Source organism: Tamandua tetradactyla, chromosome 17, assembly GCF_023851605.1.
Source record: "Tamandua tetradactyla isolate mTamTet1 chromosome 17, mTamTet1.pri, whole genome shotgun sequence".
Classification (NCBI taxonomy): Eukaryota; Metazoa; Chordata; class Mammalia; order Pilosa; family Myrmecophagidae; genus Tamandua; species Tamandua tetradactyla.
The window spans coordinates 76,723,012-76,737,311 of record NC_135343.1 but is presented as its reverse complement, the minus strand read 5'-3'; the positions used below and the strand labels follow the sequence as shown (position 1 = coordinate 76,737,311).

Here is a 14,300-nt window from a genome sequence, read left to right as displayed (position 1 = left end):
CCCTCTCCGACTTTTATCACCGTTGCAATGGTTCTTGATTCCGCTGTCCGCAGCACCTGCCTCCACCCGGCTGCTGGCACCCCGAGCCGAGCTGAGGGTGTGGGCAGCCCGAGTGCCCGGCCCCCAGGGCAGGCGCAGAAGCTTGCCCGCGTTACCCCCCGGGGCCCCCTTGGCCTTCACCAGGAGGTTTTTTGCCTCTTATTCTAGACACAGTTCTAACAAACTTGGTTAGCTGGTTTCCCTGTCCACAGTACACTAGAAAAGGCTGAGAAGGGTCTGCTGGAGACAAACACACTATTCCCAGCCAGGAAATGGCAATGACCTTCCCGCAGCAGGGAAGGAAAGCCTAGGGACAGGCACGAGTCCAGTGGTCGTAGCCGACTGGGCCAAGTGGGGATTTCTGGGGCAGAAAGTCAGCCCTTTCCAACCCTGCTAGACCTCGAGGGCAAGTGCTGCGATGCTGTCCCAAGTGATAATCCATGCCAGAAACACCTCAGTAATTATCAAGAAAGACGATTGAGTGATAATGCACTGGTGTGTTGATTATCTGGAAAATAATGTACTTCTCTGGAACATGTCCTTTCCCAGCTGAGACCAACTGAGAGGGTCTGGTACTTGCTGGGTATGGCTCCTACTCTGCCCAAAGAGGGAATTTCCACACTATTGGGAAGAGACGTCCAAGCCTCGCTGCCTTCCTTCCTTTCTAAATATAAGGGGAAGGGCAAGGGGGCAGCGGGGAGGTGGGGGGAGGTCCAAAATAGTCCGGGCAGCCCTGGCACCCAGTGGGGAGCTATGAATGCAGGAGGGGGCCCCGTGCAGGGCAGCCCGCAGCCAGCTGGAGAGTGGAGGCAAGGACAGTTTCTCTCTTGGGGCCAACACCTGACAGTGACCTGACAGGTTCCTGAAGGCCACAGCTTTGGCCTCCGTGGCCCTTGCAGAGCTTTCTGGGGAATGCTAGTGGGCTGTGACACATCCTTGGGAGATGCCAGCCTGGAATATGTTTCCCATGTCTTCTGCTCCCAGCTTGCTCCTCCAGGAACCCATGGTCCTAGAAATGTGCCCGTGAGCTCTCCCCGCGTTTGCCCTGCAGCACAACTCCATGATTCCGAAGCATTTCCCGAGGTCCTGAGCTGTGCTTCCTACCTTCTTGGGGGCAGATCGGCCTGGCCTGGCCTGGCCTGGGGGACACGTCCCTTCCCCAGCCTGCAATGCCTTGGCTCTGAGCTTAGACCCCTGCTCTGCCGCGGACTTCCTGAGAGGGCCTAAGCTCTAGGTGAGGGGTGAGCAGACCTGCACCTTTCCTCCAGGAGGAGTGAGAACTGTTTAGCTTTCTAGGAATAAGCACCTGCGCTGCCTGGACACGGCTAGTCCGGCATGGGTCTTGGAAAGTCTTGGCAGGGGCTTTGCCCAGTCCAGGAGGAGCCCAGCCAAGTCCCATAGAACTCGTCTGATGTGCAAGTGGAAAGTTCAGAGGGCCAGTGGGAGTTTCTCAGAGAGATTTCCCAAGCAGCAGCAGCAAAGAAAGAAAATGTGAATTTCTTGGGGGAAATTTTCCTGATATTAAATTTCCCTGTTGCTTCTGGGAGAGCTCCTACTGGTTTATCTGGGGCTTATTTAATTGTCATTAACTAAGCATGAGAGACTGTAGCAGAAGCTCAACGCTGCGCAGGACGGGGCAGGGGGCTTGGCTCCCCTTATCGATGCCAGGTTAGGTATCAGAGCCACGTTTCACTGGATGTTAATCATCTCTGGTCCTTAGTGTCTATGAAAACTCTCTGCAGATATCTTTGTGTGAGTGAGGGTTGTCTCTCTAGGATGGTGGATGCTGTGGAGGAAAAGGGAACAATCCAAACTGCTGCAAGGACCAGGGAAAAGACGATGAAGTAAGTGAGTCCTTCTCTCCCTGGCAGCCTGGGGAAGCATCTCAGACTCAGAGGAGCTGGAGGGCTCTCTGAAACCCCAGCTGGAGGAGCTGGAAGAGAGATGACAGGGAAGAGCATGCTATGCCCAAATTGTAGGTGTGGGGAGCATGCCCACTAGCCCTGCACCCCTACCAGCCCCTGGGGGCTGGGAACAAGCTGTCTTGGAGAAAGGGCTGATGGGGCTGACTGGGCACCTGGAAAGAGAAACTTCTCTAACAGCCGTTGGTTGTCTTTCCCAGCAGCTCACTCTCTCGCCATCTTTATTCAACCCGAAGGAGTTCAGTTCCCTGGACCCCACCCAGGAGCCCATCTTCCCCCCGGAGCTGCTGGTAGGTGAAGCCTTGGGGAAGGGTCAAACCAGGTCCCAGGAGCCCCAGGAGCCCTGCTTTATTTTCATACCCGACGGGAACTGGGTGGATGCATTGTCCTGTAGGCCTCAGCCTTAGATTCCCTCCCTGTCTCTGGCACCCCTGCTAGCCGGACACCCTCTGCTCCTCACTCCACACGCCCTGGTGCTCCCTGGCACACTGACTGGCAATGACAAGTGCACTGGAAGTACCCACTGATCTCAGGCTCAACCTAATGCATACCCCCCTCCCGGCAGCCCATTCCCTCCGGAAGCATTTTCCTAGAATGAGAACCACGTTCCACGGACACGAGCGCCGTGACTTGCCGCTCTGTTCTAAGGACACCCACCCTTAAGCCCACCTCCCCACCCCGCTGAGTTGTATTTGAATGGGAGGAAACATTCAAGCAGCTCTCGGCTAACCAGGGGTGTCAAACAGATGAAAACTCCCTGGGGGGGTCCAACAGACCAGAAAGAACGACTTTGGGACAGGCAGCCAGAACGGCTTCCTCTGAATTGTGAAACCCTGAAAAAAAACATCGATTTGACTTAGGGGCTTTTACCGCCAGCCCAGAGTCACCCCCCGTGCCCTGGAATCAGCCTTCTGAGGTTTCCACCCCTCCCTTTGCTCCCTTCATCCTTTCAGCCCTTGCCCACTGAGCGTCTCGGGGGCGCATGGGGCCGTGCGGGGAACCTGGACTTTCCATCAGGTCGGCTCAGGTGACCCATGCTGGGGGTCCCTCTGCAGCCCCGCGAGCTCCTGAGCCCCTCCTTCCTCTTCCCTGGGGAGGTGTAAAGACTCAACGTGACCATGCATATAGCAGCCTCAGCAAAGATTCGGCCTCAGTACCTATTAGTTCCCCTCCCTTCTCCCTTGACATATATCTTCATTCTTAATTCAATATCAAACAAGAAGAGTTGATCCCATTGCAGACTTCTAACCATTCATCAGGGGAGTGGCAGGAAGAACAAGGAGGCAGTGCAATAAAGAAAACTGCTTTTTCCTAGAGGCTGAAAGACACTCCCCGGAAGCAGCTGTGCTTTGAAGGGGAGCGTGTGACGTGGGTCCAGGCGGCCACCCTGGAGGGGCTGCTGGACCTCAAGGTGCAGCACCCCGATGCTAAGCTGGTGGTGGGGAACACAGAGATCGGTAAGGACCCGGGAGGGCTTGGGGGGGGCAGGGGCGGCCCACCCCACCCTCAGGCCCCCACCCGCCCTGGGCCTGGGGACTCCTGCAAAGCTCCCCTGGCTGTACAGGCCCAGACTTGGCTGTCCATCTTGGTGGCTGAAGCACCCTCAGAAAAGTTCTTTTCCCTTACCCTCGTTTTCCCATTTCTTATGTGGGGATGGACAGCACTGCTGTTGGAAGGTTGTTTTACACATTCAGCTAGATCCTTTCACACTCATGTGCTTTTCTTCCATAGTCGTGGAGTGCCATTTCTGGGAGGGCCGAGGGGGCAGAGGTAAATGGGACACAGCCCTTTCGAGGCTCTTGCCAGCTAAGGGAGGAAGAGCAAATGTAGGTGAAGAGCCGAGGCTGGCGCCTGGCAGGTGCTGGGAGTTCCATAAATGTCACTCTTCTGTCTCCCCCTTTCCCTGGGGCATGCTGTGTAGAGGAGACGCCCAAGGGTGACTCTGTGACCCCACCCAGGGTGTGAGTGCCACAACATGCCAACAAGCTGGTTTGCATCAGGGAGACTCGGGACATGCAAATCTCCGCCCAGGGCTTGGAAGAGACACCCAGGCCCTGCTAATCTCCATCCGCTTCTACACCCAACCTAGTGAGGCCCCAAGGAGAGGCGCGTGGTCCAGCTGAGCCTGCCTTCGGGGACCTCTGGCTTCAGGGTCATGGCGGGCCTTTAACCAAAGTGGCCAAGTCAGCTTGCCCGAGACCCCTGGCTCTGGTCCCGGAAGGAGCCGCAGACCTTGGGTTCTGGTTGACCCTCAGACACAGGGAGGAGCTTCTGGCCTGGCTGAAGAGCACAAGGTCAGCCCCCTGATACACACAGGTGTGCGGCCACCCCCAAGGGCAGCAGGGTTGGTTGAGAGGTGGGCTGCCAGCGAGGCGGCATCCACGGCCGGGCTAACAGGACTCAGGACCCACGCAGCCTTGGTGCGAGGAACCAGGAGCAACGGAAACCAAGAGAGTGACGGGATGGAAGTCTCTCAGGAGAACTTTTTTGGCGCATGTCATGAGTCCCACAGTGCTCTGGGATTCAGATAGACTCCAAGGAAAAGGATTCCTGCACACTTTAGAAGTGCCACCGTTAGAAATAATGTCTTAACATCGCTTCCATCGGCTCCACCTGCTCCCTTATACACACAGCCCAACAGCGGACCCACCCACAGCCGCAGCAGGGGGATGCTGGAGAAGGGAGAGCCCTTACCAAGACGGTCAACTCACCACCTCAGTCTGCGCTGTCTTTCCTGGAAGCTGATATTCAAAGAAGCGGCCTCCTCAAAGCCTGGGCTGCTCTTCAGAAATCCCAAAAGCACATGGGGGATGGGGAGTGGGGAGGGAGCGCACGGAGCTTTCTGTTCTAACCCGCCCCATCCATAACCCATCGTGGGGGGAGAGGTGCTGCGCTAACAGCGTCTAAGGAACAGAGGTGTGTCTGTTTACCTGAGGTCTCTACCTCAATGAGCCAGGAAGGCCAGAGACTGGATACAGGTGTGTGAGCTGGGCAAAGCCATGGCACCTTGAAGACCTCAGACAGACCCTGGGGCCTGGGAGGCAGGTGTGAACTTTTCTTTCTGAGTCAAGTTTCTCTTCTGTTTTAATGTTAGCCTTGCATATTATCAGCATCATAACACTCCAACCGTGGTAACAGCGCAAGTATTGAAATTTGCCGATCCTTAGCTGTGTAACCTAAGAAACAGAACCTCTCTCTCTGCCTCAGTTTCTTCATCTGTAAACAGGGATAATCACGGCACGTACTTTACCACTTTGTTCTAAGACAAAAAGAGTTAAAATATGGAAAGTGCTGAGAACACTTCCTGACACGTTAAAGCGTTTTCCAGTATTTTTAAGCATGCACCTGTAGACACGCATATGCCTGAGAATGAATTCAGGTTCATCTCACTTGAAGTCTGAGAGGTTTTCTTTTTTTTAAAAAAAAAGACTTTAAAAATTCTTTTTATAAGACAGCTTTATTGAAATATAATTCGCATACCCTGCAATTCACCCATCCCAAATGCCCAGTTCTAAGGTTTTTAGTATATCCAAGGACATGTGAAACCATCATGAAAGTCAATTTTAGAACATCTTCATGGCCTCAAAAAGAAACCCCACACTTTTAGCTATCTCTACCCTATCCCCTCCACCCCCAGCCCAAGCAACCACTCATATTTTTACTGTCTCTCAGGATTTCCCTATTCTGACACTTTTATATGAATGGTATTTTACAATATGTGGACTTTGTGTTTGGCTTCTTTCATTTAGCATAATGTATTCAAGGTTCATCCAAAGTGAAGTATGTATTAGTCCTTCATTCCTTTTCTGGCTGAATAATATTCCATCTGCTGCATTTTTTTTTATCCGTTCCTCCCAATAGGTTTTCCTGAGAGGGAGAGAAAGACAGTTGTAGGGCTGACAGTCCAAAGACTATGCCTAAATACTGGGACATCCACAGAACTTGTGATGCTTGCCACTGTATCACACATGCCATGTGCAACAGTGGAAAAAATGTGTGTAATGATATGGGTCTATAACTTGAGGCTTCTTCTCTCCCTCAAGGCATTGAGATGAAGTTCAAGAATAAGCTGTTTCCTATGCTTGTCTGCCCAGCCTGGGTCCCTGAGCTGAATGCAGTAGAGCACAGACAGGAGGGTAAGGAGAGATTTGCACAGAGGTGGCTGTGATGCTTGGCTGGGTTGCAAGGAAGGAATGGCAGCTGTTCCCCTTTGGCTCTTGCTGCCACCTGCTGCTCTCTGCACTCCCTGCATGAGAGAAGATGGGACACAGGGAAAGGGATGGGGCACTCATCACTGTTTTTCCTATCTGGAGCATCCATGGTGAGCTGGCACCAGTTTTTCAACAGCTCAATCCCCATTACACGTTAGGATTGCTCACAGAGGTGAAGAGAGAAACTGGGTGCCTGGGCATTTCGTTTTGTTTTGTTTTTAAAAATGTGAGGACTTTACCTCAGAGATCCTGATTTCACTGAGTTGTGAAATCCTGGTTTGGAGCAAAGAGCACTGATTATAGGACCAAGAGAACGGGAGTTGTGCCCCAGCACTTTTAGTAGCTGTGCGGCATTGAGCAAGTCACGTAACCTCTCTGGGCCCCGGTTTCCTCAACCCTATAAATATGTGAGTCTTGGTTCTGACTCACCGATTGCTGGGAGCTGGGAGTGAAAGTCAAGGCGACTGCTGTGACTCTGCACACGTGTCCCCAGGAATCTGCTTTGGTGCTGCCTGTCCCCTGATCATTGTGGAAAAGACCCTGGCCGATGCAGTTGCTGAGCTTCCCGCCCACAAAACAGAGGTGTTCCAAGGTGTCCTGGAGCAGCTGCGCTGGTTCGCCGGGAAGCAGATCAAGTCTGTGGCGGTGCGTCTCTGTTCAGGGGCAGGAGCCACCCAGGGGGGGGACTCTCCCCAGCAGGCGGGTGGGCTGGCCTGGCCTCCGCTCAGGCTCCCGCCTTAGCCCAGGGGACCTGTGTCCTCAGCACTGCCTGGGGTGTGAGTTAAAATGCAGATTCCCGGGCCCTGCCCCCAGGGATTCTGACTCACTAGGTCTGAGATGGAGCCCAGGAGTGAGGATTTTAGGAGGTGGTGGCGTGTGGGCCACTCTGAGAAGTGCTCGCTCATTCTTCATCGCTCAGGTGGCCCCTCAACCTGAACTTGGCTGAGGCTATTAGTAGGTGAATGAGAAGGATGTTAGGGAGAAACCAAAATAGGAAGGGGGCTTTCCTTGCAGATTTGGGGGTGAGAGAACCGCTAGTCGTAGCTGTTCACAGGCTGCCTTCAGATTAGCCCCAGTCTGCCTTGCGCCATTTGAGCTTCACAAAAAACCTGTGGCTTTGGGAAGAAAGTTATCCCCTCCACTCTGTTCTTTGAATTTTTTTTTTAATATTTGGGAAAACAAATACCCATTCTCATCCCCCACCCCCACCCAAGCACCTGCCACTTCCGATTATAGATGATGAAACATAAACTCAGAAAGTTTTACTGAGTTCCCTAGTTCTGCCAGAATCTACTTCCAGGAAAGCTTTTATTTTCATCTGAAACTAGATTTCTTCTTCTTTTCTAAAAATGAGAACCCTGTAGCTGTCTCTCCTGACACTTGTGCCAACTTTCCAGGAAGCTCAGATCCAAACAGAACAGATTGTTCATCCTTAGGCTCCTTCCTCTTTCCCTTGATCTTTATCTCCCACTTCTATTTTACTAGCTGTCTATGACTTCTCTGATAAACCACCTCAATTTTTTTTCAGTAAAAACTTGGGTGAAATCAAACAAAAAAATTGGTAAATTTACGCCAGATATAGTCCAAGTGCTCTGATTTCAAGTTTTGCATATTTCCCCCAAATGCCCAAGGACTGTCCCTTGTGCACAGGGGGAGCTGTCCTCGGGGCTCTCCCCGCAGCAGGTGGCACTACCTGCCCTGTGCCCAGGAGTGAGTGCGCAAGGAAGCCCTGAGGTGGCTCTCACTCCCCACTCTGTGCTTGTCCTAGTCCATCGGAGGAAACATCATCACTGCCAGCCCCATCTCCGACCTCAACCCTGTGCTTATGGCCGCTGGGGCCAAGATGACCCTGGGGTCCCAAGGTGAGTCACCTGATGGTCAGGGTAGAGGGAATTGAGGGAGAAAAGTCTCACAAGGTAGGTTATTTTCTGGAGAAACAGAGAGTCCCAAGTTCAGTGACCCAACCGCTCTTAGGTTTGGATCCAAGGAAGCAGCAAGGGGGATGAACCCAGATTTGGGGCCTGGAGAGCTGGTCCTTCTCTTTATGAAGAATTCACAGTGGGATCTGCTGCCTGGATGCCTTACCTAGTGGTGGCCGGGGCTGACCAGCTCCAGCTCGTCACAGCCGACTATTGGATTTTCAGAAATTCTGCAAGTTGGTTGTTAAACAGAACGATTATTGAAAATTAAATTATATGAACTTAAAATTCAATAAATTATATTAAAAAACAAAGATAAATCCTCAACCATGATCACTTCCCAATTACCTTAATGCACTTTACCAACATCTATGCTTTTGAGGCTATTTACTGTTATTGCATTGGAACGGTGGAAATACTATACAGTGGTGTGGTATTGCACATCTCTTCCTGCCTTGAAGGGTCCCTGAGACCACTCCTGGCTTTGGTGATTTGCTAGGAAAACTCCAAGGACTCAATATACAGTCTTGCTCCTGGCTAAGATTCACTCCAGCGAAGGAGAGCAAAGCAAAATCAGCAAAGGGAGACTGCCCAGGTGGCAAAGTCCAGAGGAAACCAAACACACGCTCCCAGAACCCCCTCACAGCGCGTGCACACAGGAGGGACTCAGTTCCCCCAACAAGATGTGTTGAATGTTGCCTACCAGGGAAGCTTGTCAGAGGCTCAGTGCCCAGCATTTTTATTAGTGGCTGGTCATGTAGGCACCTCTGCCTGGCACATACTAAAATTCTAGCCTCCAAGAAGGACAGCTGTGTCCAGCGTAAACCACAGCTTAGGCTGTTTGACAATGGCACATTGAGCCATTGTCAAAGGGAATGGTGAGAACCCTCCAAAAATCCAAGTTCTCAGATGTCAGCTAGGGATCAACCTTGCTAGCAAGCCTTTGGAAGGCTAGCCCTCAGGGCTGCTCAGATAACCCTTTTCATCATGCTTCCCAACTTCACATTCAGTGACATCACTTTAGCAGCTTGGCATCGGCTCCATGGGAGTATTTACACCACAGAATTTGGCAAATGCTACAAATCAGGGCTTTTTCTTTCAAAGAGCCACTTTTAAGCAATTACTGCCTCCCCCCTCATTTTGTCTCTGCACAGGTACCAGGAGAACCATCTGTATGGACCACAATTTCTTCCCTGGTTACAGAAAGACTCTGCTAAGTCCGAAGGAGATACTGCTTTCTGTGGAGATCCCTTTCAGCAAGAAGGTGAGGTGTTGTCAGGAGCAGGCCCCTTGGCTGTGCCCAGATCTACTCCTGCTCTTACCAGGCTCTGGACAAGGGGATCAAGAGCCTGCCTTGGGTCCAACTTCAGCCTCTTTGAACTTGGCCTCTAAAGAACCAAACACATTCCTCTCTGCACAGTGAAAAGTCTCATGGTGTGGTGTAAAGGGCTTGGACTTTGACACCAGACAGCTAGAGGCATAATCCTAAACCACTTAACATTTCTGAGCACCACTTCCCTCATCTGTGAGGAGTGGTACCTACTGCACAGATAATTGTGAGGACTGAAAACAGAGTGCATAAAGTTCCTGGCACCTTGCCTGGGAGCCAGCTAAAAACATGATTCCAAGAACAAACTCAGCCTTTGCCCATATCAGGGAAAATTCATTTTTCATCAGTGAACAGTGGTGGGGTTTGCATGCTGCATGGAGGAGCGACCCATGGGTCACATTCGCATGTCTTGTCCGCTGGCTTGACGAGGTATTTGTTCACTGACTTTGCTTTGAGTTGGCTCTTTGGACTCGTCTCCTGAGCAGGTTTCCTGGCCTGTTCAGACAGGTCATGGGCACCCTTGGCTGCTTTGCTCTTGTTCTTTGGGGGCTGCGGTGGTTTGGCCTGGTGGCTCTCTCCTCTCGCAGCAGCTACCAGCTCAAGTCACAGTTCCATGATGGGCTTTTTCAGAGAAATGATCTGCGAGAGACTGGGGAACCCGCTACAGAAAGAGCCTCAGAACTGAGTGTTCCTGCTTTCCACAGCTGGTGCTTGAGCGAGTGCTATGAGCTGTGTTTGTCCTTGTGAATATTGACCTTCTTAATGAAAATGTATTTAAAATCGGAATAATTATGTCCCTGAGGTGGCTTCTCAATGATTTTCTAGCTTGTCTCACAGACCATTTTGAGCAATGATGCCCAGGGTTTTGGGTTGCACAGATCAGTGCTGTCCTTGGAGTGGCATCTGAGAACCTTGGTGTGGCATCTGAGAAGTTCAGGCTCTGAGCTCATTGTACTAGGGTTACACTGGATGCCAAGAACCTGATTTTATCATTGGGAGGGGTCAGGATGGCTTCTCTAAAGAAGAGCCTTGGGTCATTCTGACGCCTCAACAGTGAGCTTCCTTGTACTTTCTCCAGTAGCTCTCCTTTCCCTTCACCTCTTGCCTTTGGTTTTAATCAGAGTTTGCAGTACCAAGGTGAGTTCACACCCCAAGAGGGACCTGACAGGGAAAAGGCTTGAAGTCAGTGGCTCCTACCTGGAGAGTAACTCGCTCCCACCCCTATCTGCAGACAGATCCTGGATTGGCCCCGTGAGGAAAGTAAACTGAAAGCAAACTTTCTGGGACTAAGACTTCTAATGCAGCCGTAGACTGGTGGGGAAGACAAGTTAGAGGGAGCTCTGCCAGCTGAAGATGTGTTTTCAACCACCCTTTCGGCATCACAGCCTGTCTGCTAAAGAGGCAGGTAGGGAACAGGGATTTGGGGTCCCCCAGCGAAGTCATCAGCATGGGCTCTGACAGGCACCAGGACAAGGAAGACGTGGGCATTCCCAGGAGGCCTTGTCAAGGTGCCTTTCCTCTCCAACTGTTTGTTGGGCAGAGATCTCCCACTTCTACTTTGCCCCTGACTTTCAGCTTTCCTGACCAATAAGGAGCAATCTTGACCCTTTCTCAGCTCCCAGAAATGCCATCTGGAACTTCTTGCAAAATTGTGATACTGGGGTTACTCTCCAGATAAAGCCACTGACTTCAAGCCTCTTCTCTGTCAGGTCCCTCTTGAGGTATGAACTCACCTTGGCACTGCAAACTCTGATTAAAGCTTGGTAATTCCTCATACTAGCTCCTCGGCTGACCTGCTGTGGTGTCCTCACCTCATCTCCCCTTACCTCCTTTGCTGTGGTCAGCTTTACCATTTGGAGGCCTTGCAGAACAAGGTGGAAAACACAGGCACCTTTCTGATCTCCATTAGGGCGAATTCTTCTCGGCATTCAAGCAGGCCTCCCGGAGAGAAGATGACATTGCTAAGGTCACCTGTGGCATGAGAGTCCTGTTCAAGCCAGGAAGCACAGAGATTGAGGAGCTGGCCATCTGCTATGGTGGAATGGCCGACAGGACCGTCTCAGCCACCAGGACCACTCGGAGGCAGCTGTCAAAGTAAGAGCTGACAACAAAGGGAAACTACCACCAAGGCTGGGGATGCTACTACCACTTTTACTATCACTACTAGTAAGAGTAGTACTGCTGCCTCTGCTACTACTGTTGCTAATGCTCCTACTGCTGCTTCTACTACTACCAGCACTGCTACTGCTACTATTACTAGTGCTACTACTTCTACTACTATCACTACTGCTGCTACTACTATTATTACTGTTGCTGCTAATTCTACTACTATTACTACTACTGTTATCTACTACTATTACTACCGTTGCTACTACTATTATTACTACTGCTACTATTACTATTACTACTGCTGCTGCTACTGTTATTGCTATTGCTTCTGCTGCTGCCATTACTATTATTTTACTGCTGCTACTACTACTACCACTACTGTTCCTACGGCTATTATAACTACTGTTGCAGCTACTATTATTACTTCTGCTGCTACTACTACTATTACTACTGCTGCTACTACTACTGCTGTTATAACTGCTGCTATTATTATTACTGTGGTTACTGTATGTTGGGCACTTCACTGGCTTTATTCCTATGAAGTCCTTAAAATAAGCATTATTTTAGTTTACTAAAGTTGCTGAAATGCAATATGCCAAAACTGGGTTGGCTTTTACAATAGGGATTTATTAACTTAAAACCTTATAGTCAGGGGCTATGAAAATGTCCATCATCAGATGATCGCTGGACTCTCTGTCAGGTGACAAGGCACAGGGCCTCTGCTGGCCTCCTCCTTCTCTTCTGGGTTTTGTTGCTTCCAGCTTCTGGCTTCAGAGGTTTCCTCTATTTTCTCTTTTTTTTTTTTTTTTTTGCATGGGCAGCACTGGGAATCGAACCCAGGTCTCTGGCATGGCAGGCTCAGTCTGCCTGCTGAGCCCCTGGGGCCCGCCCTTCTATGGCTTTCAATCTCAGCTTCTGTGTGTCCTTCTCTCAACTTCTGTATCTTTTTCTCTATCAGCTTCTGTGTTTCTCCTCTTACAAAGGATTCTAGTAAAAGGATTAAAACCCACCTGGGACAAGCCTCCCCTGAAGTAACCTAATCAAAAGGCCTTTCAACACCCACAGGAATGGATTAGCTTTAAGAACATGATCTTTTCTGGGATTCTAACAGCTTCAAACCATCACAACCATATAGGACAGATAGAGCTTAGCTTTGGAATTTGTCTCCTTGGGTCTAATTCCTAGCTCCCATGCTTATCAGAGGGATAACATAAGTCAGCGTACTTTAGCTCCCCATGCCTCAGTTTTCTCATGGGTGAAATGCATATAACAGCAGCATTTACCACGATATTTAATTTCAATTAAAAGTGATGATTCACATGAGGGACTCAGAACCTAGATGAGTGCATGGTAAGGACAGGATAGTTCTGTGACCTGCTTTACTGCATCTGTTTTTAAGAGTGAGTGACCTGGGCTCAAGGAGGTTGGGTAACTTGCCTAAAGCCACATGGTTTTGTGTATCTGAGCCAAATTTTGAGCCGAGTGGATAGGACCCGTCGGCCCCGCACGCTCCTCTCCGCGTCTGGCGGTGCGGGCGCACCCTCCTGTGACCTGCTGTCCCGCAGGGTGTGGAACGAGGAGCTGCTGCAGCGCGTGTGCGCGAGCCTGGCGGAGGAGATGCGCCTGCCCCCAGACGCTCCCGGAGGCATGGTGGACTTCCGGCGCACCCTGGCGCTCAGCTTCTTCTTCAAGTTCTACCTGACGGTGCTTCAGAAGCTGGGCGAAGCCAACCTGAAGGACGTGAGTGTGGGGCCCGGGCTGCCACGGATTCTCCCCAGCACGGCTGCTGGGGGATTTAGGGAACTGGGTCAGGGCGCTGTGGATCCAGCTGGTAAACCTGCTCCTCTTCCCAGAGAGTCCAAAGGTGGGAGGGCAGGGGACTGGGACAAGCCCAGGGAGCCACACAGGGATGGGAGGCACCTGGTTGGCAGGGAGGCAGGGACATAGGTTCTTGCTCTGGGTAGACCATTAGTCACTGCTGCTAAGGTCGCTGTTCTAGACTGCCAGCTGCCAGAATGCAGTATTCCAGAAACGGAATGGCTTTTAAAAAGGGGGAACTTAATAAGTTGCTAGTTTACAATTCTTAGGCTGAGAAAATATCCCAATTAGAACAAATCTATAGAAATGTCCAATTAAACGCATCCAGGGAAAGATACGTTGGTTCAAGAAGGCCGATAAAGTTCAGGGTTCCTCTCTCATCTGGAAGGGCACATGGCGAACACAGCATCATCTGCTAGCTTTCTCTCCTGGCTTCCAGTGTCATGAAGCTCGCTGGGAGGCGTTTTCCTTCTTCATCTCCAAAGGTCACTGGCTGGTGGACTCTCTACTTCTCGTGGCTATGTCATTCTCTGTTCTCTCAGAAATATGTTTTCTCCAAAATGTTTCCTCTCTTACAGGATTCCGGTAAACTAATCAATACCCACACAAATGGGTGGAGACATGCTTCCACCTAATCCAGCTTAACAACTACTCTTGATTAAATCACATCTCCAGGGGGGTGATCTAATTATAGTTCTCAAACATACAATACTGAATAGGGATTAGAAGAAATGGCTGCCTTTAAAAAATGGGATTAGGATTAAAACATGGCTTTTCTAGGGTACATACATCATTTCACACCAGCATAGTCACACCCCTAAATCTCAGTGTAAAATTTGCAAAAGGGGGGTGGGCAGACCAGATGACCTGTAGGGGCCCTTCTAGAAGTAGAGTTCATGAGACTGTGGTTCGAACGGGAATAGAGAATGTGAAGGGGAAGTGAGGGCTGCTA

General features: G+C 50.7%; 1 protein-coding gene across 2 annotated transcripts in view; it reads left to right on the top strand.

The window, feature by feature from the left end:
• The window catches only part of XDH (xanthine dehydrogenase), a 75,214-nt gene that overhangs the window by 16,401 nt on the left and 44,513 nt on the right, over positions 1-14,300 (top strand). Inside the window, exons 7-15 of one of the 2 annotated variants that reach the window (XM_077134985.1) lie at positions 1,815-1,883; positions 2,165-2,251; positions 3,277-3,418; positions 6,005-6,097; positions 6,666-6,817; positions 7,941-8,034; positions 9,246-9,355; positions 11,331-11,515; positions 13,096-13,270. In XM_077134985.1, coding sequence (XP_076991100.1) covers positions 1,815-1,883; positions 2,165-2,251; positions 3,277-3,418; positions 6,005-6,097; positions 6,666-6,817; positions 7,941-8,034; positions 9,246-9,355; positions 11,331-11,515; positions 13,096-13,270 — 1,107 coding nt within the window. Of the gene's footprint in view, positions 1-1,814; positions 1,884-2,161; positions 2,252-3,276; positions 3,419-6,004; positions 6,098-6,665; positions 6,818-7,940; positions 8,035-9,245; positions 9,356-11,330; positions 11,516-13,095; positions 13,271-14,300 lie in introns of both variants that reach the window. The other variant, XM_077134984.1, reaches the window with a different exon arrangement.